The sequence below is a fragment of the Monodelphis domestica genome, chromosome 2 (genome assembly GCF_027887165.1).
Source record: "Monodelphis domestica isolate mMonDom1 chromosome 2, mMonDom1.pri, whole genome shotgun sequence".
NCBI classification, from domain to species: domain Eukaryota; kingdom Metazoa; phylum Chordata; class Mammalia; order Didelphimorphia; family Didelphidae; genus Monodelphis; species Monodelphis domestica.
The window spans coordinates 330279211-330304155 of NC_077228.1; the positions used below are offsets into that span (position 1 = coordinate 330279211).

Consider the following 24945-nt stretch of genomic DNA (forward strand, 5'->3'; position numbering starts at 1 on the left):
ATAGCTGTATGATTCTGACTTGTAAATATCTTTTCTAAACTGTCATATATAGATAGTACTTAACACAATACTCCAGATTGAAACTGAACTTGAACAAAATAGTTATAGAAGAAATAGAGCTTCTCTTGTCTTGGACCTATATATATTATAATTTAGTTTATAGTATAGTTGACACTATTAATATTTAAATATGAACTAAGCTATTAATATTTAAATATGAAAAATTTGGTGCACCCTATTCAGTTAACATGCAATAATTTTTTCCTAGAAACTCTCATTTAACCAAGTTTTTCCTAGTATTGGTGGCATGACTTTTTGTCCCTCAAGTGCAGTACTTAACTCCATCCTCATTAGATTTCATGTTACTCAGTTGAATTCAACATTTGTTAAGTGCTCTGTGTAAGTGCACCACTGTGCTAAGTGGCAAAGAAGATATAAAAAGAAAAGAGCTCCTCTCCTGAGATTTTATTCTCCTGGAAATGGATATAGTAAGAATATGATTTTTTCTTGGAAGGGAGTTGGGTACAGGGGAAACAAATGTAACATGAATGTAGATAAGGAAATGTAAGGGAATTTGAGAAGGAAAAGAGCACTGACAAAGAAGAATAAAGAAAGTCATCATGGAGAAGGCAGAATTGCAGTTGAGTTTGGGAGGTAAAGATCCCAAGAGAGGAAAAGACTATAAAGATTAGACTAGAAGTATGGTATCCAATTAAGTTGTTATAATAGTGCAGTGTGAAGTAATAAGGGCTAAAATTATGATAGTGACCATTTTGAGGAGAGAAGGGAGTATACATAAAAGATGTGGAAATTGAATAAATAGGACTTAGAGACTGATTGAATTGGTGAGGTAAAGGAGAGAAAAGAGCCCCAGATGATTTGAAGACTATGAACCTATCAGAAAGGAAGACTGATGCTTTTCTCAGCAACTAAAACAAAAATAGGAATTTTGGAAGGATGGGTTTAGTGGAAAAGAAAATTAATTCCATTTTGAATGTATGTAGTTTGAGGTATCAGGAAGGCACTGATAGGCAAAGCAAATGCAGCAGAATTATGAATTTGGAGCCCATATTGCATAAATGATATTAAATTTGTGATCATATATATGGAGCTGGAAGAAATGACATAAGTCATCTAGTGCAATATTGTTGTTTAACAGATGATGAAACTGAAGTTCTCTTAAAGGGAAAATAAATTGTGTAGAATTGACAAAACTGACAGAAGTCAGTGGCAGATCTTGAATTTCAACCGTGATCCTTTCACTTCAAACGCAGTGAATGGGTTTTTGACTGTATTTCCATTAAAAACAAGATGGATGGTGTGGAAATGGAGGCAAGAGAAGTAGATATTTTTTTTCCTAAGGAATTAATAGCAAAAGGAAGAAAAACAAGTATAAAAACATAATGGGGAAGCTTAATCAATCAAAGGTTTCTAAAGCTGTGGAAGATGTGATCACATTTACAAACATCAGGGAAGGAGATAGATGGTACAGAGAAACAAATACACAGTCACATTCAGAGACATGAAAGACACAAGCAGAGAGACAGGAAAGAGAGAAAAGAGGAGAGACATACAGAAAGAAGAGAAGGGGGAAAAGGAGAAAAGGCAAGACAGAGACAGAGACTGCCACAGATGGATTGTGATGGAGACATAGACAGTAGTCTTTCAACTGTATCACATTTGTAAGAATCAAATTAGAATCCTGAAAGTGGAGGCAGCATATTGAATTAAATTTTTCTAGAGCTTTATCAAGTGAAAGAGGAAAACTATATTAGGCAAAAAAAAAGAGAGAGGCACAGAGACAGAGGGATAGAGACAAAAGTTAGAGGCAGAGGCTAGAGGTAGGAAAAGAGAGGAAGAGAAAGAATAGATACAGTAATCACTGAAGTAACATCCTGGAGGTAATTGGATCAAGGATACAAGTATAAAGGTTAGCCCTGTAAAGCAGAACAGGAACTGTTTTCCTAGAAGTTGTAACAAAAAAAGAAAGGATGGATGAAATGTAGAATAGTTTTAATGATGAATTAGAGGACAGTGGATATTCTTTTGAATGAAGATGAAGATCTTTTGGAATCTGTATTGGAGGCTCTTTTACTGGGTTGTTTAATTAAGGTAACTGAAAGTGTTGGGCAAACACATTGAGAAGTAAGGTAATGGGAAAGACAGAATTCTTTTCTCTCCTCCTCCCACCCAATTCTGCTATCTTTTCAGTTGGATTCAAGCAGGGATGCAGAATTGATAAGTTGATTGAAGCTTTTAACAGACAAATCACTCTATAATACTGGAAATAGGGATTTATTTGAAAGGAAGGAAGGGTAAGGGGATTTAGATGGGAGAGAGGGAATTTAGAATTTCCCTAATCTATTATATATATATTCAATGCTTAAGTCAGTATGATTGAATAGCCTTTAAGGGATATTGATAGTATCTTGAAATCTTCAGAGCTATATCCTAAATCTTCCAAGGAAAAGCCAATAATCAAACAGGTAGAGAAAATTCTCTCTGGCACCTTCTTCCTGGGATCCAAGAAGAAGAAGTGACTCCATCAGATTCTGAGGCAACTTATTCAAACTGCCTCATCTAGGCCACATTCTTCTCTGGAATTTTTCTTGATGGACAGATCTTCAAGATTCCATTCATTGCATCTGCTTTGCAAGTTTTTCTGTAGCAATAATTCCTTACAAATCCCCCTTTAGCTTTTGCACAGAATACAACTTGTATTCTGTATCAACAGTACTTACCTCTTAATTATATCTTGAAGAATTCCTAACTGTCTAAGCCTTAACCTATACTATGTTATTATATTCCACTACCCCCCCGAAAAAAATCCTATTCTGTCTTACATATTCTAAGTATATCCTAAGTTTTGGGTGTAGGAAAGTGGTTTAGGTCATAGAATTCAATCTATAAATATGGTTTTGAACACAATAGTAAAAAATGCAACAATTTAAACAATATTTTCGATATAACTGCCTTCTATCCTAATGACTATAATTTGTTCTAAGTAAAAGTTTCTATGAACAACTGTTACTAATATTATAATGTATTTTAACTTATATTAATAATGCTATACATCTGTTCCTAAATCATCTAGGATTTTGAATAAATTCTCTAAGCTTTCCCTACTTCTTTTTGTAATTATAATATTAATAAATTACCCCAATCTCATTGGTCTGTTAGCCCATTAATATTTACAAATGTACATAATCTTTATACAGATTTTATATATGTACAGTTATAATACAATATTGTATGTGATTTCTGTGTAAAATCATGCAGATGATAAAATTTTCTTTCTGTTTGAGTTTTCCACAGAAACTCACAAGTATATCAGTATGAATTTTGTGTATGTGTATTACTATGAAATGTCTTGTATACTTACTTAGTTCATGATATTCCTATCCACGTTGTGCCTATGTGTAATTGTATATGTGTGTACCTATATGTGAAGTTAACATGTATGTCACATTCTTTCATGACCTCATGACCATCAGTTCAAAATTTCAAATTCTTTCCATATCTTTGGTGTTGATTGTAGAAACATACATGTCTTGGGTTTTTCATCTGGGCAGCATACATGTATTGTCTGTCATCTCACCTTGATTGAAGCCCTGTGTTTTTTAATATACAGGAACATGCATGTGTGTAAGCTTTTCATATGTGTGTATGTAAGATTGATGTCTGTTTCCTTGTGCATGGAAGTAAATTTGAGTTCTTCATGTGTGCCTATCAGTGTTTATGAGTTGATTCTTCATGTGTGGAAGTATGCTTTTTCATATGATAATCTTCATATGTGGGCATATGTAATATGTTGTACTATATAAATTTTCAGGATGTGTTATGATTTTTGAAATATGATATTATCTTATATTCTTTTATGTTTGATATCACAAGGGGATTTCTGTTGTATAGATTGCTTCTCTAAGATGTTCATATTAAGAGATTCTCTTGACTTTTTGAATTTGTCTTGAAGATAGAATTTTGCTTTTAGCTTATGGGTTTTCTGTGTTCTTGTTGCTGTAGATAGATATACATGATATAATTTATTTTATAGTCATGTCTTCTTAGTCAAGTGACTCATATCATTTTCATTGTTGCAAGCAGAGATCATTTTTTCATTGGAGCTATGTCTTTATGGGACTATTTCATCTTTGCTTTTGCAGTGCTTGTTTCTATTGTAACTTGTACTCTCGTGTCTTTCCTTTGTTATTATATGCAATACTTTTATGTATGTTCTCTTTGTTATCTCATTCATAGCTTTCCCTGTATAGGAATTGTTGTTAAATATTGCTAGGGCCACTGTAGTTGATGTTATTTTATTCATCTTCATTGCTGGTAAGGTTATGGGTATAATGTAGTTTTACATTTAAAGTGTGAAACCATGGATCCTTTCCTTCTACTTTTATAGATCTAGGAGTCACCATAATGGCATTCAAAGGACCTATCCATCCTGTTTCTATAGGAGATTCTCTATTAAAATTCTTGACCTATACTTTGTCTCCTAGTTTTATCTTATGCAATGAAAAATCCAGCGGTATTCTTTGTACTAGTAATCTTTGGTTTCTTAATTTTTCTAGCCTTTTTTGTGCTTCCCTTAAATATTCATGAAGTACACATTCCCCCTTTAACATTGACAGATATGGTGGTTTTGCTGTCTTTCCATGCCATAGTGGTTGACCATATAACATTTCGAATGGTTATACATGCAAGTCACTTTTGGGTCTTGTTCTTATTTGAAATAAAGCAAGAGGCATAACATTTGTCCATTCCCAGTGTGTTTCTGAACAGAGTATTCCTATTTGTGTTTTTAATTCTTTGTTCATTCTTTCCACTTGGCCTGAACTTTGAGGTCTATAAACATTGTGATAATTGCATTTTATACTCACATTCTTATATATTTCTTGCGGGTTTTGGGAAGTGAAATGCTACCCCCTATCCAAGTCTGTGGTATTGGGAATGTCATCCCTAGGGATAATTTATTTCAGTAGAAATCTCACTACTGTGGCTGTATCATTTTTCTTGGCTGGATATGCTTCAACCCATCTTTTCAGACTATCCACAATAACCAATGCATACATGTATCCCTTGTCTTTGGGCCTGCTAATGTAGCCTATCTGAATACATTGGAAAGGCATATAGCTTAGCAGTCTGCCTCCCAATGCTGTGTTCTTGAAATATCCTTGATTGTATTTCCTACATATTTTGAATGCCTGACAAGTTCTAATGGCTTTTGTTGTTATTCTAGGTGCCGTCCAAAAATGTTGTACTATATCCAAAATACCCTGCACCCCATAATGTCCCTTTGAATGTATTACAGTGAATAAGTATTGATATAACTTCCCAGGAAGAGTCGGTTTACCCCCTTGAGCCACCCAGATGCTTTTGATTAATTTAGCACTGAGTTGCTTTCCATGACTGAACTTCATCTCCATGGTAAACTTCGGTAAGATCATGCTTGTCCACCAGAGAGAAATTCAGTACATGGCAGGGGACAAATCTTGCAGCATATTTAATTGTATCATGTGCTCTTTCATTCCCCATTGATATTCTGTCTTTTTCATGAGTATGTGCCTTGCATTAGATTGCGGTTACCTCTTTTAGAAGTTCTACAGCTTTTAAAAGATGATCTATTAATTTGCCACATACAATTGGTTTCCCAGCTGATGTTCTGTACCTTCTGTTCTTCCAAATAAATCCTTGTAAAAAGATGAGAGGAATCCATGTATATGTTTACTCTCTTACCTTTTGCCAACACCAGGGCTTTGAGCAGAGCTTTTAACTCAGCACCTTGGGCACTAACATGACTTGGTAATGATGCATACCAAGTATTTTGTCATTATTAACTATAGCAGCTCCTGTGACCCTGAGTCTTCTGTGAATGTATGAGGATCCATCAGTGTATAACTCCATATCAGGATCACTAAGAGGTGTGTCTTTAAGATCTTCTCTTGGTTTATACATCATTTCCACAGATTGGTTGCAGGCATGCAGTGGCTTTCCACCTAATGGCAAATCTGGAATCAGAGTAGCTGAGTTTAATGGTATACATCTGTAAATGGTGATGTTGTCATTTTCTAGCAGAATGATTTCATACTGAGATATTTTTGGATCTGTAAATATTCTGTGATCATAGTAGTTTTTCCATTTTATGTGCAGAATACACAGGTAACTTGCATCCCAGTACAATATCATATGCTTTCTTCATCATGAGAGCAGTTGCAACAATGCTTCTCAGGCAGTATACCATTCCCTGTGCAACAGGATCAAGGATAGAACTATAAAATACAATAGCCCTTAAATTCAGCCCAAAATTTTGTGCTAACATTCCAGAAGAGATGCCCTTCGTTTCATGGACATACAAATGGAACTCCTTTTTATAATCAGGTATTCCTAATGTCAGTGCTGTTAAAATGGCTTCTTTCAACTTTGACAAAGCATGCAGATGTTCTTTGTTTAATTTCAAAGGTTCTTTAACTTCTTTCTTTGTCAAGTCAGTTAAACACTTGGAAATATGAAAATGTCCTATGATATACTGTCTTGAGAAACCGGCAACCCCTAGAAATGCCCTAAGTTGTTTCTTGGTACTAGGGATGCCTAGCTTCTTTATATCTGCTATTCTTTTACTTGAGATTTTCGTGGTGCTCCGCTCCATGATAAACCCGTGATAGTCAACTTTTGGGAGTACTCACTGGATTTTCTTTTTAGAAACTTTATGTCCTCTCTTATAAAGCTCTATTAATAAATTTTTTGAATCTTCCAAGCATGTCTTTGGGTCAAGTGATGCTAGCAGTAAATCATCTACAGTGTACTAGCTTGCTATGCTTGGAAGTGATGTTAGCTAGATCTCTTTGAAGAAGTTGACAAAGTACAGAAACTGATTCACAACATCCTTCTACTAGTCTAGTATATATTCAATGCTAAATCAGTATGATTGAATAGTCTTTAAGGGATATTGATAGTATCTTGAAATCTTCAGAGCTATATCCTAAATCTTCCAAGGAAAAGTCAATAACAAAACAGGTAGAGAAAATTCTCTCTGGCACCTTCTTCCTGGGATCTAAGAAGCAGAAGAAGAAGAAGTGACTCCAACAGTTTCTGAGCCAACTTATTCAAACTGCCTCATCTAGGCCACATTCTTCTCTGGAATTTTTCTTTATGGACAGATCTTCAAGATTCCATTCATTGCATCTGCTTTGCAAGTTTTTCTGTAGCAATAATTCCTTACAAATCTCAATTATGTCATGACTTTATAGACTCTTTCAACTTCATGTCCTCTACATATAGTTTTAGCATATCTCTTTTATTTTTTATCCAAGGCATTGATTATAAATGTTGGATTATAAAGTATCAAAGAAATGTAACCAGAATACATTTTTATTATTTATTTTCAATTACATGTAAAAATGTTCAAAAAATATTTTCCCGAGATTATAAAATCTAGATTGTCTCATTCCCTGCCCTCCTGCCTGCTGGAGATGATAAGTAATTTAATCTATGTTATTCATGTATATTATTCTGTAAAACTTAATTCCACATTGGGCAATGTTGTAAGAGAATACTCATATAAAACCAAACCCCCAGAATAAAAACACAAATAAACTAAAGTGAAAAATAGTAAGCTTTGATCTGCATTCTAATTTCAACTGTTTTTTCTCTGGATGTGGATAGTATTCTTTGTCATAAGCCCTTCAGAATTTTCCTGGATCTTTATGTTGCTGGGAAAAACTAAGTTTTTCATAGTTGATCATTGTATAATTTCTCTGTTACCAAATACAATATTCTCATTCTGCTTATTTTACTCTGCATTAGATTATATAGATAAGAATTTTTAAAAAATCATCATGCTCATTATTTCTTAAAGGACAACATTATTCCATCATTATCATATACCACAATTTGTTCAGCCATTCCCCAAATGAAGGATATCCCCTCAATTCCTGATTTTTTGCCATATCAAAAGAGCTGCCATAATTATTTTTGTATAAGTAGTGGTATTACTGAATCAAAGGATATGCAAAGTTTTTTAGCCTTTGGGCATAATCCTAAATTGTTGTCCAGAATGGTTGGACCAGTTCACAATTGCACCAACAATGCATTAGTGACCCAATTTTGCCATATGCTTTCCAGCACTTATCATTTTCCTTTACTATCATATTGTGCAATCTGATAGGTTTGAGGTGGTATCTCAAAGTTGTTTTAATTTGCATTTTTCTAATCAAGAGTTATTTAGGACATTTTTCCATATGTTTATTGATAGCTTTTATTGATTTCTTTTTCTGAGTACTGTTTGTTCATATCCTTGGATCATTTGTCAAATGGTGAATAGCTTGTAGTCTTATAAGTTTGGCTTCTCTATGAATTTGAGAAAGGAGACATTTATCAGAGAAATTTGATATAATTTTTTTATCAGTTGTTTCCCTTCAGATCTTGTTTATATTAGTTTATTTGTATAAAAACTTTTTTAATTTGATTTAATAAAAATTATTCATTTTACATCTCATAAATTTCTTTCTCCTTTTTGATCATAAATTTTTCCTTTCTCCATACTTCTGACTGCTAAATTATTCTGTGTTCCCCTAATTTGCTTATAGTATCACTGTTTATGTCTAAACCATATACCCATTTTTGCCTTATCTTGGCATCGAGTATGAGATACTGGTCTATACCTAGTTTCTGTCAATTTCTTTTCCCAACTTCCAAACAGTTTTTGTTAAATCATGAGTTTTTATGCAAAAAGCTGGATTCTTTTTTTTTTAAATATTTTATTTGATCATTTCCAAGCATTATTCATTAAAGACATAGATCATTTTCTTTTCCTCCCCCCACCCCCATAGCCGACACGTAAATCCACTGGGCATTACATGTTATCTTGATTTGAACCCATTGCTTTGTTGATAGTATTTGCATTAGAGTGTTCATTTAGAATCTCTCCTCTGTCATGTCCCCTCAACCGCTGTATTCAGGCAGTTGCTTTTCCTCGGTGTTTCCACTCCCACAGTTTATCCTCTGCTTATGAATGGTGTTTTTTTTCTCCTAGATCCCTGCAAATTGTTCAGGGACATTACACCGCCAGTAATGGAGAAGTCCATTATGTTCGATTATACCACAGTGTATTAGTCTCTGTATACAATGTTTTCCTGGTTCTGCTGCTTTCATTCTGCATCATGTCCTGTATGTTGTTCCAGTCTCCGTTGAATTCCCCCACTTTATTATTCCTTTTAGCACAATAGTATTCCATCACCAACATATACCACAATTTGCTCAGCCATTCCCCAATTGACGGGCATCCCCTCGTTTTCCAGTTTTGGGCCACCACAAAGAGCGCAGCTATGAATATTTTTGTACAAGTCTTTTTGTCCATTATCTCTTTGGGGTACAGACCCAGCAGTGCTATGGCTGGATCAAAGGGTAGATATTCTTTTGTTGCCCTTTGGGCATAGTTCCAAATTACCCTCCAGAATGGTTGGATCAGTTCACAACTCCACCAGCAATGAATTAATGTCCCTATTTTGCCATATCCCCTCCAGCATTCATTACTTTCCTTTGCTGTTATGTTAGCCAATCTGCTAGGTGTGAGGTGATACCTCAGAGTTGTTTTTATTTGCATCTCTCTGATTATAGATTTAGAACACTTCTTCATGTGCTTATTAACAGTTTTGATTTCTTTATCTGTGAACTGCCTATCCATGTCCATTGCCCATTTATCAATTGGAGAATGGCTTGATTTTTTGTACAGTTGATTTAGCTCTTTATAAATTTGAGTAATTAAACCTTTGTCAGAGATTTCTATGAAGATTTTTTCCCAGTTTGTTTCCCTTCTGATTTTAGTTACATTGGTTTTGTTTGTGCAAAAGCTTTTTAATTTGATGTAGTCAAAATTATTTATTTTACATTTTGTGATTCTTTCTATGTCTTGCTTGGTTTTAAAGTCTTTCCCCTCCCAAAGGCCTGAGATGTATACTATTCTGTGTTTACCCAATTTACTTATGGTTTCCTTCTTTATGTTTAAGCCACTCACCCATTTTGAATTTATCTTGGTGTAGGGTGTGAGGTGTTGATCTATTCCTAGTCTCTCCCACACTGTCTTCCAGTTTTCCCAGCAGTTTTTATTGAATAGTGGATTTTTGTCCCAAAAGCTGGGATCTTTGGGTTTATCGTATACTGTCTTGCTGAGGTCGCTTTCCCCCAGTCTATTCCACTGATCTTCCTTTCTGTTTCTTAGCCAGTACCAAATTGTTTTGATGACTGCTGCTTTGTAATATAGTTTAAGGTCAGAGATTGCAAGGCCCCCATCATGTGTGTTTTTTTTTTTCATTATTTCCTTGGATATCCTTGATCGTTTGTTGTTCCAAATTAATTTTGTTATGTTTTTTTCTAAATCAGTGAAGAAGTATTTTGGTAGTTCAATGGGTATGGCACTAAATAGATAAATAAGTTTGGGTAGGATGGTCATTTTTATTATATTGGCTCGTCCTATCCATGAGCAGTTAATGTTTTTCCAATTGCTCAAGTCTAGTTTTAGTTGTGTGGAGAGGGTTTTGTAGTTGTGTTCATATAGCTCCTGTGTTTGTCTTCGGAGATAGATTCCTAGGTATTTTATTTTGTCTAAGGTGATTTTGAATGGGATTTCTCTTTCTAGTTCTTGCTGCTGAGCTGTGGTGGAGATATATAGAAAAGCTGATGATTTATGTGGGTTTATTTTGTATCCTGCAACTTTGCTAAAGTTGTTATTATTTCAATTAGCTTTTTGGTTGAATCTCTAGGATTCTTTAAGTAGTCCATCATGTCATCTGCAAAGAGTGATAACTTGGTCTCCTCATTGCCTATTTTGATGCCTTCAATTTCTTTTTCTTCTCTAATTGCTACTGCTAGTGTTTCTAGTACAATGTCAAATAGTAGAGGTGATAATGGGTATCCTTGTTTCACTCCTGATCTTATTGGGAATTGGTCTAGTTTATCCCCATTGCAGATGATATTAGCTGATGGTTTTAGATATATACTGTGTATTATTTTTAGGAATGACCCTTCTACTCCTATGCTTTCTAGTGTTTTTAATAGGAATGGGTGTTGTATTTTATCAAAGGCTTTTTCTGCGTCTATTGAGATAGTCATGGGGTTCTTGTTGGTTTGCTTGTTGATGTGGTCAATTATGTCGATAGTTTTCCTAATATTGAACCAGCCCTGCTTCCCTGGTATAAATCCTACTTGATCATGGTGGATGATCCTTCTGATCACTTGCTGGAGTCTTTTTGCTAGTATCCTATTTAAAATTTTTGCGTCTATATTCATTAGGGAGATTGGTCTATAGTTTTCTTTCTCTGTTTTTGACCTGCCTGGTTTTGGAATCAGTACCATGTTTGTGTCGTAAAAGGAGTTTGGTAGAACTCCCTCTTTGCTTATTATGTCAAATAGTTTGTATAGTATTGGGATTAACTGTTCTCTGAATATTTGATAGAATTCACTGGTGAATCCATCAGGCCCTGGGGATTTTTTCTTAGGAAGTTCTTTGATGGCTTGTTGGATTTCATGTTCTGATATGGGATTATTTAAGAATTCTATTTCTTCTTCTGTTAGTCTAGGCAGTTTGTATTTTTGTATATATTAATCCATATCCCCTAAATTGGTGTATTTATTGCCATATAATTGGGCAAAGTAATTTGTAATGATTGCCTTAATTCCCTCTTCATCAGAGGTGATGTCCCCCTTTTCATCTTTGATACTGTTAATTTGCTTTTCTTCCTTCCTTTTTTTAATTAGATTGACCAGTACTTTGTCTATTTTGTTTGTTTTTTCAAAGTACCAGCTTCTTGTCTTATTTGTTAAATCAATAGTTCTATCACTTTCGAATTTATTAATTTATCCCTTAATTTTTAGGATTTCTAGTTTGTTTTTCTGCTGGGGGTTTTTAATTTGATTGCTTTCGAGTTTTTTCATGTGCATTTCCAATTGATTGATCTCTGCTCTCCCTAGTTTGTTAATATAAGCTTTCAGGGATATGAATTTACCTCTGATTACCGCTTTGGCTGTATCCCAAAAGTTTGAAAGGATGTCTCGCCATTGTCATTTTTCTCAATGAAATTGTTAATTGTTTCTATGATTTCTTCTTTAACTAAACGATTTTGGAGTATCATATTGTTTAATTTCCAATTGGTTTTTGATTTGGTTTTCCATGTACCATTACTAATCATTATTTTTATTGCCTTGTGATTTGAAAAGGCTGCATTCATTATTTCTGCTTTTCTGCATTTGTGTGCTATGTTTCTGTGACCTAATGTATGGTCAATTTTTGTGAATGTGCCATGTGGTGCTGAGAAGAAGGTGTATTCCTTTTTATCCTTATTTATTTTTCTCCATATGTCTATTAATTCTAATTTTTCTAAGATTTCATTCACTTCTTTTACCTCTTTCTTATTTATTTATTGATTTAATTTATCTAAATTTGATAATGGTTGGTTTAAGTCTCCCACTAATATGGTTTTACTGTCTATTTCTTCCGTCAATTCTCCTAGTGTCTCCATCAGAAATTTGGGTGCTATATTATTTGGTGCATACATGTTGATTAATGATATTTCCTCATTGTCTAAAGTGCCTTTTAACAAAATATAATTACCTTCCCTATCCCTTTTGATCAGGTCTATTTTTGCATTGGCTTTATCAGATATCATGATTACCACTCCTGCCTTCTTTCTATCAGTTGAGGCCCAGAATGTCTTACTCCATCCTTTAATTCTGACCTTGTGGGTGTCAACCCACCTCATGTGTGTTTCTTGAAGACAACATATGGTAGGGTTTTGGATTCTAATCCATTCTGCTATTTGTCTATGTTTTATGGGTGAGTTCATCCCATTCACATTCAAAGTTATGATTGTCATTTGTGGACTCCCTGGCATTTTGATATCCTTTCCTAATTCTAACCTTTTCTTCTTCAGCTCTACATTTTAGTCCAGTGATTTACTTTGAATCAGTCCCCCTTGTCCCCTCCCTTGATGTTTCCCTTTTTAGTCCCTCCCTTTTTGTTCTCTCCCCCTCCCCCCTCTCTTTCCTTCCCTTTTTGTTTTCCCTCTCCCCCTTTTCCCCTTGGTTTTCCCTTCTCCCTACCCTAGTTGGGTAAGATAGAATTCAAGATCCCAATGGATCTGGATGTTTTTCCCTCTCAGAGTTGATTTCCCTGAGATTAAGGTTTAAGTAAAAAACCCTCTCTTCCTCTCCTTCTTATAGGAGTTTTCTTCCCCTCCCCTTCCCATGTGAATCTTTGTGTGAGAAAGATTATTCTATTTGGTCTTTCTTTACCCCCTATTTATACATTACATTTTCCCCACATGTTAGTATACATAGATTGATAGAAATGTAGTCCTTATAGAAGAGAGTTTGTATAAAAGAAGAAGATAACATTTTTCTCCTTTCCCCTTTCCTTAATATTTACCTTTTCAGGTATTCCTTGCTCGTTGTTTTTCAGTATCAAACTTTCCACAGAGCTCTGGTCTTTTCTTTGCAAAATTTGGAAATCTTCTATTTTGTTGAATGCCCATACTTTCACTTGGAAGTATATAGTCAGTTTTGCTGGGTAGCTGATTCTTGGTTGTAGACCCAGCTCTCTTGCCTTTCTGAAGATCATGTTCCATGCCGTATGATCATTCAGAGTAGAACTTGCAAGGTCTTGTGTGACCCTGATTGGCATTCCTTTATATCTAAATTGTCTTTTTCTGGCTTCCTGTAGGATTTTTTCTTTTGTTTGATAGCTTTGGAATTTGGCAATTACATTCCTGGGAGTTGTCTTTTGGGGGTTTAGTGTAGAAGGTGTTCTGTGAGCTTTGTCAGTGGCTGTATTACCCCCTTGTTCTAGAATCTCTGCGCAATTTTCTTTGATTATATCTTGTATCACAATGTCGAGTTTGGTGTTTATTTCTGGCTTTTCTGGAAGTCCAATTATTTTTAAATTATCTCTTCTCCCTCTATTTTCCAGATCTGTCACCTTGTTGGTGAGATATTTTATGTTCTCTTCTAATTTCTTGGTATTTTGGCTTTGCTTTATTAATTCTTGCTCCTTTACACGATCATTGTCTTCCAGTTGCCTGATTCTGGCCTTTAAAGCCTGGTTTTCCTTTTCAGTTTGGTCACTCCAGTTTTGTAGATGCGTGAATTTCTTTTGCTTTATTTCCCACTTTTCCTCCCAGAAGGCTTCCATCTTTTTAGTCATTTCTGATTCAAATTCTTCATGGGTTTGTGGTGAGTTTCCATTTCTTTTGGAAGGTTTCGGAGCATTTTCTTGTGTATCATCTTCTATCTCCTCTGTATTTTGTATTTTGGCTCCATAGAATGTGTCCAAAATCACCGCTTTCTTCTTATTTTTCTTGGGATTTTGGGGCTTCTGTGCTTCTGTGGAGTTTGCCATCTCTGAATGGGGAGGATTAGCTTTTCTTATCTCTGTCTGGTGTTCAGAGGCTTTAGTCCTAGGCAGATTGTCCGTTCTATGAGCTTTCCCTGGGTTGAACTGAGTATGCAGTAAGGCAGTGACTTTCACTGGAACTGGAATTGAAGGATCCGGCCAGGGGGTTAAACTTGCACCCCGGCTCTCTCTGCTTCCCTGCTGTTTGGGTGCCCCCTCGACTGGGTCGGGTTGCTTTCAGGAAGTTGCCTTCAGAATAGCTGGCCCTGAGGCTGTCTTGCCGGTCCTGAGGGTTACTGTTGTTTTAGACCACCCTGCTCTCTGAGGGGGGAGGGGCCGCGGCTTCCCAGAGCTCAGAGGGCAGTTACTTTCACTGAGACTTGGATAGAAGGATCTCGCCTGTGAGGCTGTCTTGCTGGCCCTGAGGGTTGCTGTTGTTTCAGAAGACCCTGCTCTCTGAGGGGAGAATGGCCGCAGCTTCCCGGAGTCTTGGACTCTGCGCTCCTACCCCTTAGGTCCGAGTGATCTCGGGTTCTGGCTTTTGAGTGGGGCCTTACCTTTTGATCCAGGTCCAGGTCCAGGAGGAGGATTCCCAGGGTCTATGCTGTTGATCCTTTTGAATTTCGGCGCCCTAGGAGCTTGTAGTTTGAGATCAGTAGGGAAGGGTTTCCGGAGATCTGAACTTTAGCTTTCTCTAAGCCGCCATCTTGACTGGAAGCCAAAAAGCTGGATTCTTTGTGTTTATCAAACACTATATTTGCTAAGGTCATTTACCTCTGCATATCATATATCTAACCTATTCCATTGATCCATGATTCTATTCCTTAACCAGTATGAGATTATTTTGATAATTGTTTCTTGATAATGCAGTTTGACATCTAATGCTACTAAGTCAACTTCCTTTATATTTTTTTCAGTAATTCCCCTTATTTTCTTGATTTGTTTTTCCAGATGAATTTTGTTATTATTTTTTCTAGTTCTATCAAATAATTTTTGGTAGTTTGATTCGTGTGGCAATGAATAAGTAAATTATGTAGAATTGTCATTTTTGTTATATTATCTTGGCCTACTCATGAGAATTAATATTTTTCAGTTATTTAATTTTTATTTTATTTCTGTGAATAATATTTTATAATCATGTTCAGATAATTTCAGTGTTTGTCTTGGCAAGTAGATTCCCAGATATTTTATATCCTTTAGATTTATTTAAAATGAAATTTCTCTTTCTCTTGCTGCTAAACTTTGTTGGTAATATATAAAAATGCTGATGATTTTCAGGTGTTTATTTTGTATCCTACAGCTTTGGTAAAGTTATTATTTCAATTAGTTTTTAGTTTATTCTCTGGGATTATTTAAGTAGGCCATTATATATACTACAAAGAAATATAGTTTCCTCATTGCTTATTTTAATTCCTTCTATTTTTTCTTCTCTTATTGTTAAAGATAGCATTTCTAGTAATATTTATTGGGAAATATGGGGGATTGGAAAAATGGGGGATAAAGAAGGTTTGTAGGGTATGGAGGAGTTGAGGGGAGAGAGGGAATATTGCTCAGTGAGGCAAAGTAGAGAGATTCCCTCTGCTTAGAGGAAGCAGCAGGGGTCTGATAAGGACTGTTTGTCGTTGAATGATTGAACTGATGTTCAGCTCCCTCTATGCCCCAGAAAAGATAATTCACTTATTGGACTGTGAATTCAAATAAGATAAAGTTTAATAACTATTTTGGATTGGAGTGGTATCAGGAAAGAGGGACGAGGGATGTCCCTAAATAAAGTTGGAGTTTTTGTTCAGCTTCAGAGCTGAGGCCAGGCCTTACGGGCTGGTGGAAGGTTTCTCCTACTCTCCTCCTCTGTGATAGTTTTGTCAATTTCAGAATCTTAGCAATAGACAGAAAGCAATAAGAACAGTTCTAACGTTTAGAGTTGATTGGGCCTGTGTCTTTGGGCTGAACCGAGAAGAGGCACTCCAAATCCTGACTGGGAAGCCAATGCTCCTCCCACCTCCAACACCAGGAAGGAAATCAAGCCCCCTGCAGGAAGGAAGTGCTAGTCACAAGACCAAACTGCCACTCCCAGTTGCCCCTCCCCCCACCAACTGTCAGTCTTGACAATTTCTTCTCTCTTGATATTCCCACTGTTGCTTTTTCCAATACAGTTACAGAAAGTTCAGAACTTATTTCTAGTTTCCTTTCCACATAGTCCAATATTAAAAAATAGTGATGATAGTGGGCATCCTTGTTTCATCTCTGATCTTATTGAGAAAGTTTCTATCTTTTCCTCACTGTAGACAATAACTTGCTGATGCTTTAAGGTAGAAAATACTTTTACATCTTAAGGAAATGTCCATTTACTCCTATACTTTGTAGTGTTTTCAATATGGATGTGTTGTCTTTTGTCAAAAGTTCTTTCTGCATCTGTCAAAAAAATCATGTGGTTTCTGTTTTGTTTTTTTTTTAATGAGTATGGTCAGCTATAATGATAATTTTCTTAATATTAAATAGCCCTGAATTCCTGGTGTCAATCTCACCTCATCATAGTAAATGATCCTTAAAGTATATTTCTATAATCTCTTTGATTGCATTTTATTTAATTTTTTTGCATCTGTGTTCATTAAGGCAACTGTCTTCTATTATACCCCCCTCCCCTTTTTTTGCTCTTCTTGGCTTATGTATAAGCATCACATTTGTGTTGTAAAAGGAATTTGGTAGGACACCTTCTTTGCCTATTTTCTCAAATAGTTTATATATTATTGGGATTAATTGTTCTTTAAAATTTTGATAGAATTCCCTTATGAATCCATCTGGCCCTAGAAAATTTTTTCTAAGGAATTTAATTGATTTCTTGTTCAATTTCTTTTTTATGATGGGATTATTCAAATATTCTATTTCCTATTGGTTAATCTGGTCAATTTATATTTTTGTAAATATTTATCCATTTCATTTAGCTTTATTGGCATGTAATTGAGAAAAATAACTGCTAATGATTGCTTTATTTCCTTTTCTTGATGGTCAACTCATCCTTTTTAATTTTTATGTTGGTAATTTAATTTTCTATTTTCCTTTTTAAAATCAATTCTATTTTTTCTCCATAAAACCAACTCCTATTTATTTACTAGTTCAAATATGTTCTTTCATTTTTCCTAATTTCTTTTTTTTATTTTTAGAATTAACAATTTTGTCCTTATTTGAACTTTCCTAGGTTTTATTCGCCTCTTTAACTTCTTTCTTCATTTGTTTGTTTGTTTTTATTAGATCTATTTAGTTCTTAGAGGAGGAAATTGTACTAGTAGATCTACAGTACTACAGTTTTACTGTTAATTTCTTTCTGTAGCTTATGTAATTTCTCCTTTATAAATTTTGATGCTATGGCATTTGGTGCATATATGTTTAATATTGATATTACTTTATTGTTTATGGTACCTTATTTGTTAAAATCTCTTTCCTTCCATTTTAGAGTTAATAGTAAGATAGAAGGGCAAGGTAATGGGAGTTATGTGATTTGCTCAGGCTCTTATCTCTTTTAACTAGATCTAGTTTTGATTTACCTTTGTTTGAGATTTTGATTTCTACTCCTGCTTTTTTAACTTCAATAAGAAATTCTGCTCTAGCCCCTCACCGTTACTCTGTCTCACTACCTCAAATTTGTTTCTTGTAAACAACATATCATAGGATTCTGTTTTTTAATCCACTAAGCTATCAGCTTCAATTTAATGGGTGAATCCTAGCTTAGGTATCAATATGATATTTGTGTCATAAAGGAAGTTGTTAGGACACCTTTGCCTATTTTGCCAAATATTTTATATAGTATTGGGATTAATTGTTCTTTACCTTCATAGTTATGCTTACTAATTGTGTTTTCCACTCTGTTTTATTTTCCCCTTTTAATCCTGTTCTTTTTCTCTCCTTTCATTCTTTCTCTCCTCAGAAGTGTTTTGATTTTGCTCATTGACTCCCTAATTTCCCCCTTTCTATTACCCAACCCACCCCCTTGTCTCATTCCCCTCCTATTTCACTTTAGGATAAAATAGGATTATATACCCAAATTTGAATGATTGTTTTCCCCGATCTGAGCCAATTTCAGTGAGAGTTAAGTTTGAGAATTTCCAATTATCACCTTCGTCCTTATCTCTACTGTAATATTTTTGTCATGCCTCTTTAGGTGAGAAAATTCCCTGTTTTAACTCTCCCTTCTCTTTTCTCTCACTTCTGGATAAGTTTTCTCTTAATTTTCCCTTCATTTCTTGAAGAATAAGATCATCATTAAGACAAAAATTTAAATATTTTATGATTTATTAGCTGGAGATTAACTCATAATCCATTTTGTCTTATGGCTGGTTTGTTGTTTGCATATTCTCACCAAATAATCTTTTTCCCTTGCTATATTGTTAATCTTCTAATACTTAGTCATACTTCTCTGGTCCACAATTTACCTCATAAAACTATATTATTCTTGTATTCAATGCTACTTTACTGCTCTTTCATCTATTTTTTGAGTAAAGTATAAAAGTCTATTGTCATATTTTAGTAATGAGTCTCATTTCACCAAATGTCAGTGATATATATATATATATATATATATATATATATGTATATATATATATATAATTTAAATATGTTGTCTTGGTAATTTCATAAGTATAATTACACACACACATATATATATATATATATATATGTACATATGGTTTTATTGTCCAGTTGGTTTTCAATTATGCCTCACTCTTTATGATCCCAATTTGGGAATTTTTTGGCAAAAAAGATTTGCCATTTCCTTCTACAACTCATCTTACAGATGAGGAAACAGAAGCAAAACAGAAGTGACTTACCTAGAGTTAAACAAATAATAAATGTCTGAGTTCAGATTTGAATTCAGGAAGATGAGTCTTCCTGACTCCAGGCCTAGTACTCTATCCACTGTGCCATCTAGCTATCACATACCTATATAATATAAATGTAAAATATTGGTATATATTTTATATATAAAAAATGACCCCATCTTATAAAGTTACACAGGTTAAAACCCTTGTTTTCTCGATTGAATACATTCTTCTTTTTCCATTTTTATGTTTAGAAGATGTTTAGAAGAATGGTTGAGGATACTTACAGAAATTGACTTTGCAAATATAATGTCATAACTATAGGCATTTTTTCTTGTGGAGACTCAAAACATTTTCTCTATGGCAAGTTGATAAATTAGCTGCAACTAAATCATCAAAGATAATTGAATGGGGTACTAATAGTTTAAGAAGAGCTAAGTGTTTTGTTGATGGCTACCCACATGGCTACCCACAGGCTACCTACCTGAAGCAACACTTAAATGCCATTTTCCCAGACTTGTCCTTCATTCTCTAGATGTTAAACCTCTCTCCCTTCTAAGGAATGACTGGCCAGAGGAAAAGCCTTTTCAGAATGTTTTATGCCTCCCTTAAAAAGGAGGAATAATCATTTGAATCAGAGCTGAATATAATTTCACTGGCATTTTAGAATGCATTGTTGATAGCTTTGAGTCCTAGAATTTTACATATTTATTTTCCTTCTCTTTTTACCAAGGAAATGGCCTTATCCTTTTCTTTGTTTCCTTTCTAATATCCCTAGAGATATAGTGTCTGAGTTTTTTTTTAAATACTTTTTGAATGAACAAATTGTTTAAGATATTAGAGGAGATTATGGGAATCATCCAAAATGTACTTCTGAAATTAAAGTTTTCCTGAAAAGAAAAAAGAGGTAGAAATTAGATGGGCTCTATCATTGGCTTAGTGCAGATAGTTGTAAAAATTAAAAACACTAGGAAGCAGTTTGTTTCCCCAGCCACATGGAGAGGGAGTTAGGAGGCTAATCATTGCCTAAGGAAAATACACCCCAGTTTTTACCAGTTCCCCAGAGAGAGACTCCAAGAACTCCTAGCTTTTTCAGCTTCAGTAATCACCAGCCCAGCAGGATCAGCAAAAGCGGTCTGGGTTGGGGTTGGGACAGAGGCCAATTCAGGAGCAGGAGTAGGAGCAGGGCCAGAGATCAGGAGGAGGATTGCCATAGGCAGCAGTGAGGAACTGAGGAATATGGGCTCAAGTAGAGCCCCCAGACTAAATAGCCTGGAGGGTGACTGAGCAAAAAGTACTGAAAGAAAAAGGCAGCAACTCCAAAGAGAGTTCAGAGTTCTTCCGGAGTTTATGAGGGTGGGTGGCTAAAAAGCCTTGGCAGGAGAAATGTGGCTTAAAAATCTTTCTAGGCTATCTTAAAAAAAATTGACAAGTTCTTCTCCAACTAGTGGTTGTTATCAATGTAAAAATTAAAATTAGTCTCAATAAATAAAATATATTTTAGGAGGTTTTTTAATTATAATTAGAAATCAAGGAATAAAGAGGATACAAAATAAAGATCATGTGCTCATGGCTGATCAGCCAGTTCAAATGCTTGTCTTACCACCATGAAGCTTGGAACAGGAATTAAGAGGCGGGACCCTCCATATCCCCACCTAATATACCCTGTCTACAGGAAATACATAATGACAGGAAGTTGGTGGGCTCCTGGGAAATGTAGTTCTTTTTTAGGATAACAGATTTTCAGTATACATAGTGAAAGATGTGGCTAAGAAGCAGCTAAAACTGGTTTTTCTTCTTGTTTGTAAGGAAATATCAAGAAGAGTCATCACTACCTTTTGCCAGTAAAGGTAAAAGCTTTCCTTGCTGACATCCTTAAGCCCATTTCTTTCATAATTTTGTTTGAATATACATTTTATATATTTTTCTTAATATTCAGGTCGTTTCTTTTGGCAAGTCATTCATTTGCCATTTTTAGATTTAAATAATAAATGATAAAATGTCTACAGATTTTAATTACATAAGAAAGCTTTTGTCAAGTAACTTGTAATTTTGTTTTGTTTCAGGAAACCCAACTAAACCTTTACCCTCTAAGGAGCTTGAAAGTCCTGAGGACATCTCCAATCAGCTGGAAGACTCTGGATGTGATGTATTAAGTGAGACTAGAACTGATCCTTCAGAATTATCCCAGAATATTGAAGAGAGTTTTATTTCATCTTCTGAAATTTCTTTATATCAACCACCTATTGTAAAAAACCATTGTGCTCTCCATGAAAAAACTTTATCTTCTCACCTGCAGTTTTTACAACATGTGCTTGAACTGAAGAACTTAACAGAATCTGGTAGTTTGAAAACAGATTTAAACAAGTATGAAAGTGACTGTTCCACAGTATCTGATTCTGTTTTTCGGTTGCTTGATGGCCTGATAGCTTTTTACAGTAATCCTAAACTCCCATTTTCAAACTTTTTGACAGAAGCAGTTTGTATTTTGACTAGTTTAATTGATGATTGTAATTTATCTAATCACATACTTAAAAAATGTTTCAAGAAGTTGGAAGAATTTGAGAAAACTCTAGTGCAGGTTATTTTAAAGAGCACCAATATTAATCGGGTAAGTAGTATATTATTATATTATGTAATGTTGAAATCAGAAGTCAAGAATGAGTTTACCTGGGAGACAGCTAAGATGGCTCAGTGAATTGAGAGTCAGATCTGGAGCTGGGAGGTGCTGGATTTAAATCTGACCTCAGATATTTTCTGTTTGTGTGACCCTGAGCAAGTGACTCTGAGCAAAAACCTTGCTTTTACCTTTGCCTAGCTCTTACCACTCTTTTGCCTTGGGACCAATATAGAGTATTGATTGTAAGACAGAAGGTAAGGCTTTTAGGAAAAAAAAAAAAGAATTAGCTTAACTGATATTTCTAGACATGTGATTTGCAGGTCCATCCTTTGAAATGGATACACCTTGTGGTTCCTTACCCTGAACCAGTCAGTATATTCTGTTATCATGTATTGCATGCCTGGGTCTGGCAGTCACAAAATTCTGATATTCTTTGTTTTGGGTTAATTCCTCCTTGTATAAATCAGGCACTGTACTTGCATTCAACCGCTAGATCTAGTTCTTTCATTATGCTTTCTAGTGTTCTCTTTACCACCTAAAAGTAAATTAAGGTATCATAGTGATAGACACTGTAGCAAAGAAATGGCAATATGGAACATTTAGCAGATGTGAAAATATTTGACTCTTTTTGTATAGGGGATTGTAATTTTTTTCTAGTCTCATCCCTCATCAATGTGCCATAATTATGAAAGAAAAAAAATTGACTTTTTACTGCTCTTTTTGGGTAATGTTGAAAAACCCATCAACTAATGATTATTTTATCATTTTATTTGTCTTTGCCTTGGTTTCTGTTTTATTTTTCCAAAACAATTTAGAACATATTTTATATTTTGTAACATATCACCACTTGGGAGATTATCTTTATTTGCTAGATTCAATAGAAGAAAGCTGTGTGTGTATATGTATAGTCTCAGTTCTCTGACCAGGACATAATAAAAAGGCTTATAGAGGTGAGTCTGAGTCCTTAATGACTATTCAAATAGTATACAAACTCTGTTTCTAACTAGATAGACTGCTATACAAGAATGAACTAGGTCAGAGAGGAGAGGCTAGTTCGTGATAGACATTGGGCTTTTTTTAGTCCTGGTAGTGTTTGAGAAAGTTAAAATAGAAAACAGAATTCCATCATGTGTAACTTCCTTCTTCCTTTGAGGCAGTTTGATATAGTTTGGAGTTAGAAGGCTTGTATTCAAATCCCACTTCTGTTGCTTACTATCTTTGTTTACTTGGATAAATCACAAATTCCCTGTGCTTCTGATTAAATTCTCTTTAAACTAAGAGTTAGATCATGTGATCTCTAAAGTCTCTTAAAGTTTTAGTTCTATATACAAAGACCTTATTTTTCTTATTATTGGTGGTAGAGTGGTAGGAAAGGGGATGAGATTGCCTTCAAGGAACAGTTAAATTGTTGCTACTTGTAATAAAGGAGTGTTTTGGGGAGATAGAGGGAGAGAATGTAGTCTTCCCTCACCCAAGGGAGTTGATGTTGGTTAGGATCAAGAGGTAGGAGGGTAAGTCTGTTCTTTTCCCCCTTCAGTCTTCTCTAGTTATGGCCCATCACTATGCCTGCTTTTTCACTCCTTGCTCCCAGGCTCTTCCTAAATAGAAAGCTTCTTCCTTTTAGGGAGAGAGAGAGTGTCACTTCTTTCCCCACTCAGCTATAACTGCCCTTCACTGAGGCTTGAGTCAGTTAAGGTTTGATAATAGATTTATTCTAAAATAACAGGGATGAAGGATAGCATTGAAAATGGCTGGTAGACTGGGTTTAAGAGGGAAAGAGGGAAGAAGGGATCCCTATCTAGCTAAACCTTTCCCCCCAAAGTTAGTTGACTCAGATTTGATGACCTGATCCCCTGAGGGGTTCAGAGCAATGAACCCTGACTTTTGGCACAGCACAGCAGGTGTCCCAAGTTCAAGATAACTGAGAAATTGTGACTGGTCTTCTTGTGACCTGCTTCTTTCTTCAGGTCTTTGCCCACTTGTTGATCTAGGATGATGGGAATCAGGTTTCAGGGAAGGAAAGGTTTCTGATATCAGGATCTGGTCAAAAAGTGGACTGTCTCCTTGGCAGTCTCAGTCCAAGAAAGAGAGAGAGAGTCAACCAACTGACTCCCCCTGGGTTTTTCCTTGCCCCAAGGTTACAAACCATCATTGCCCATTCCCCCACTGCTGATGGAATCCTTATGTTTCTACAGGCTTTTCATTTCAGAAGTCTCTGGATTGTTTTGCTCTTTCACATACTCTTACTGACAGAGGGGGTAAATGGATAGAATTAGTATTAGAGCCATGGATACCTGGGTTCAGGTACAGTCTCTAACATATACTATCTCTGTGACCCTGGGCAAAAATTTAACTTTTTAGTTCTCAATGCAGCTCTCAAGACTTCAAGTTGTCAACATTGTACCAAACTGCATTGCTGGAGAAAAGTTCTTCATTTTGGGCTTCCCTGGCCCTATTTCCTACTCTTAATATATAATTTTTTTTGTTCTGATGACCACTAGATGACCACTTCTATTAGAGAAAATGAACTAAATACATATTTTCATTTTTGCTCTCAGTTAAATCTGAAGACAAATAATTTCAGGCAAATAGAAAGCTTTCTTCAGAGAAGCAAATAAAGCAATTATTTCAGTTAGTTTCATGTGTATACAAAGATAAGAAGAAACCTCATTTTGTGGTTGTGTTTTCTGAAGTACCCATTTAAGAGTATAAGAACATAGAACATGAAGATAATCGAAGCCTATTTACTAATGTCTATTTCAGAGGATAAAGTAGAAAAAATTGATGAAAAACTTGGCAGGATACTTTATACAAAGGCCATATACACCTTTATATCACTGCAGAATTAAGTGCCAGAAGAAAACAACATAGAAAATGTGATATGGAATCAAAAAACAAAAGAGTACAAATGACTACTCAAAAGACACACAAAAAAAGCCAGTACCATCAACCCCTTTCTTCCAAATGATATCATTTATAGCTAATTGATAGAAATTGACTGATAATTTCATAATCTGTTGTCTATGTGCACTCATATAACTGATTTGTTAAAAACAACTGTTCACGTTCAATGTAAAGTCAAAGTAAAATGTTAGGATAAATAGAAGAGGTAGACATTTATAAAC

General features: G+C 35.1%; 1 protein-coding gene across 2 annotated transcripts in view; it reads left to right on the plus strand.

The window, feature by feature from the left end:
* The window catches only part of MEI4 (meiotic double-stranded break formation protein 4), a 343130-nt gene that overhangs the window by 137096 nt on the left and 181089 nt on the right, over positions 1-24945 (plus strand). For both annotated transcript variants that reach the window (XM_056818515.1, XM_007484229.3), the window contains exon 3: positions 21267-21811. In XM_056818515.1, the coding sequence (XP_056674493.1) occupies positions 21267-21811 (545 nt within the window). The remainder of the gene's footprint in view (positions 1-21266; positions 21812-24945) is intronic.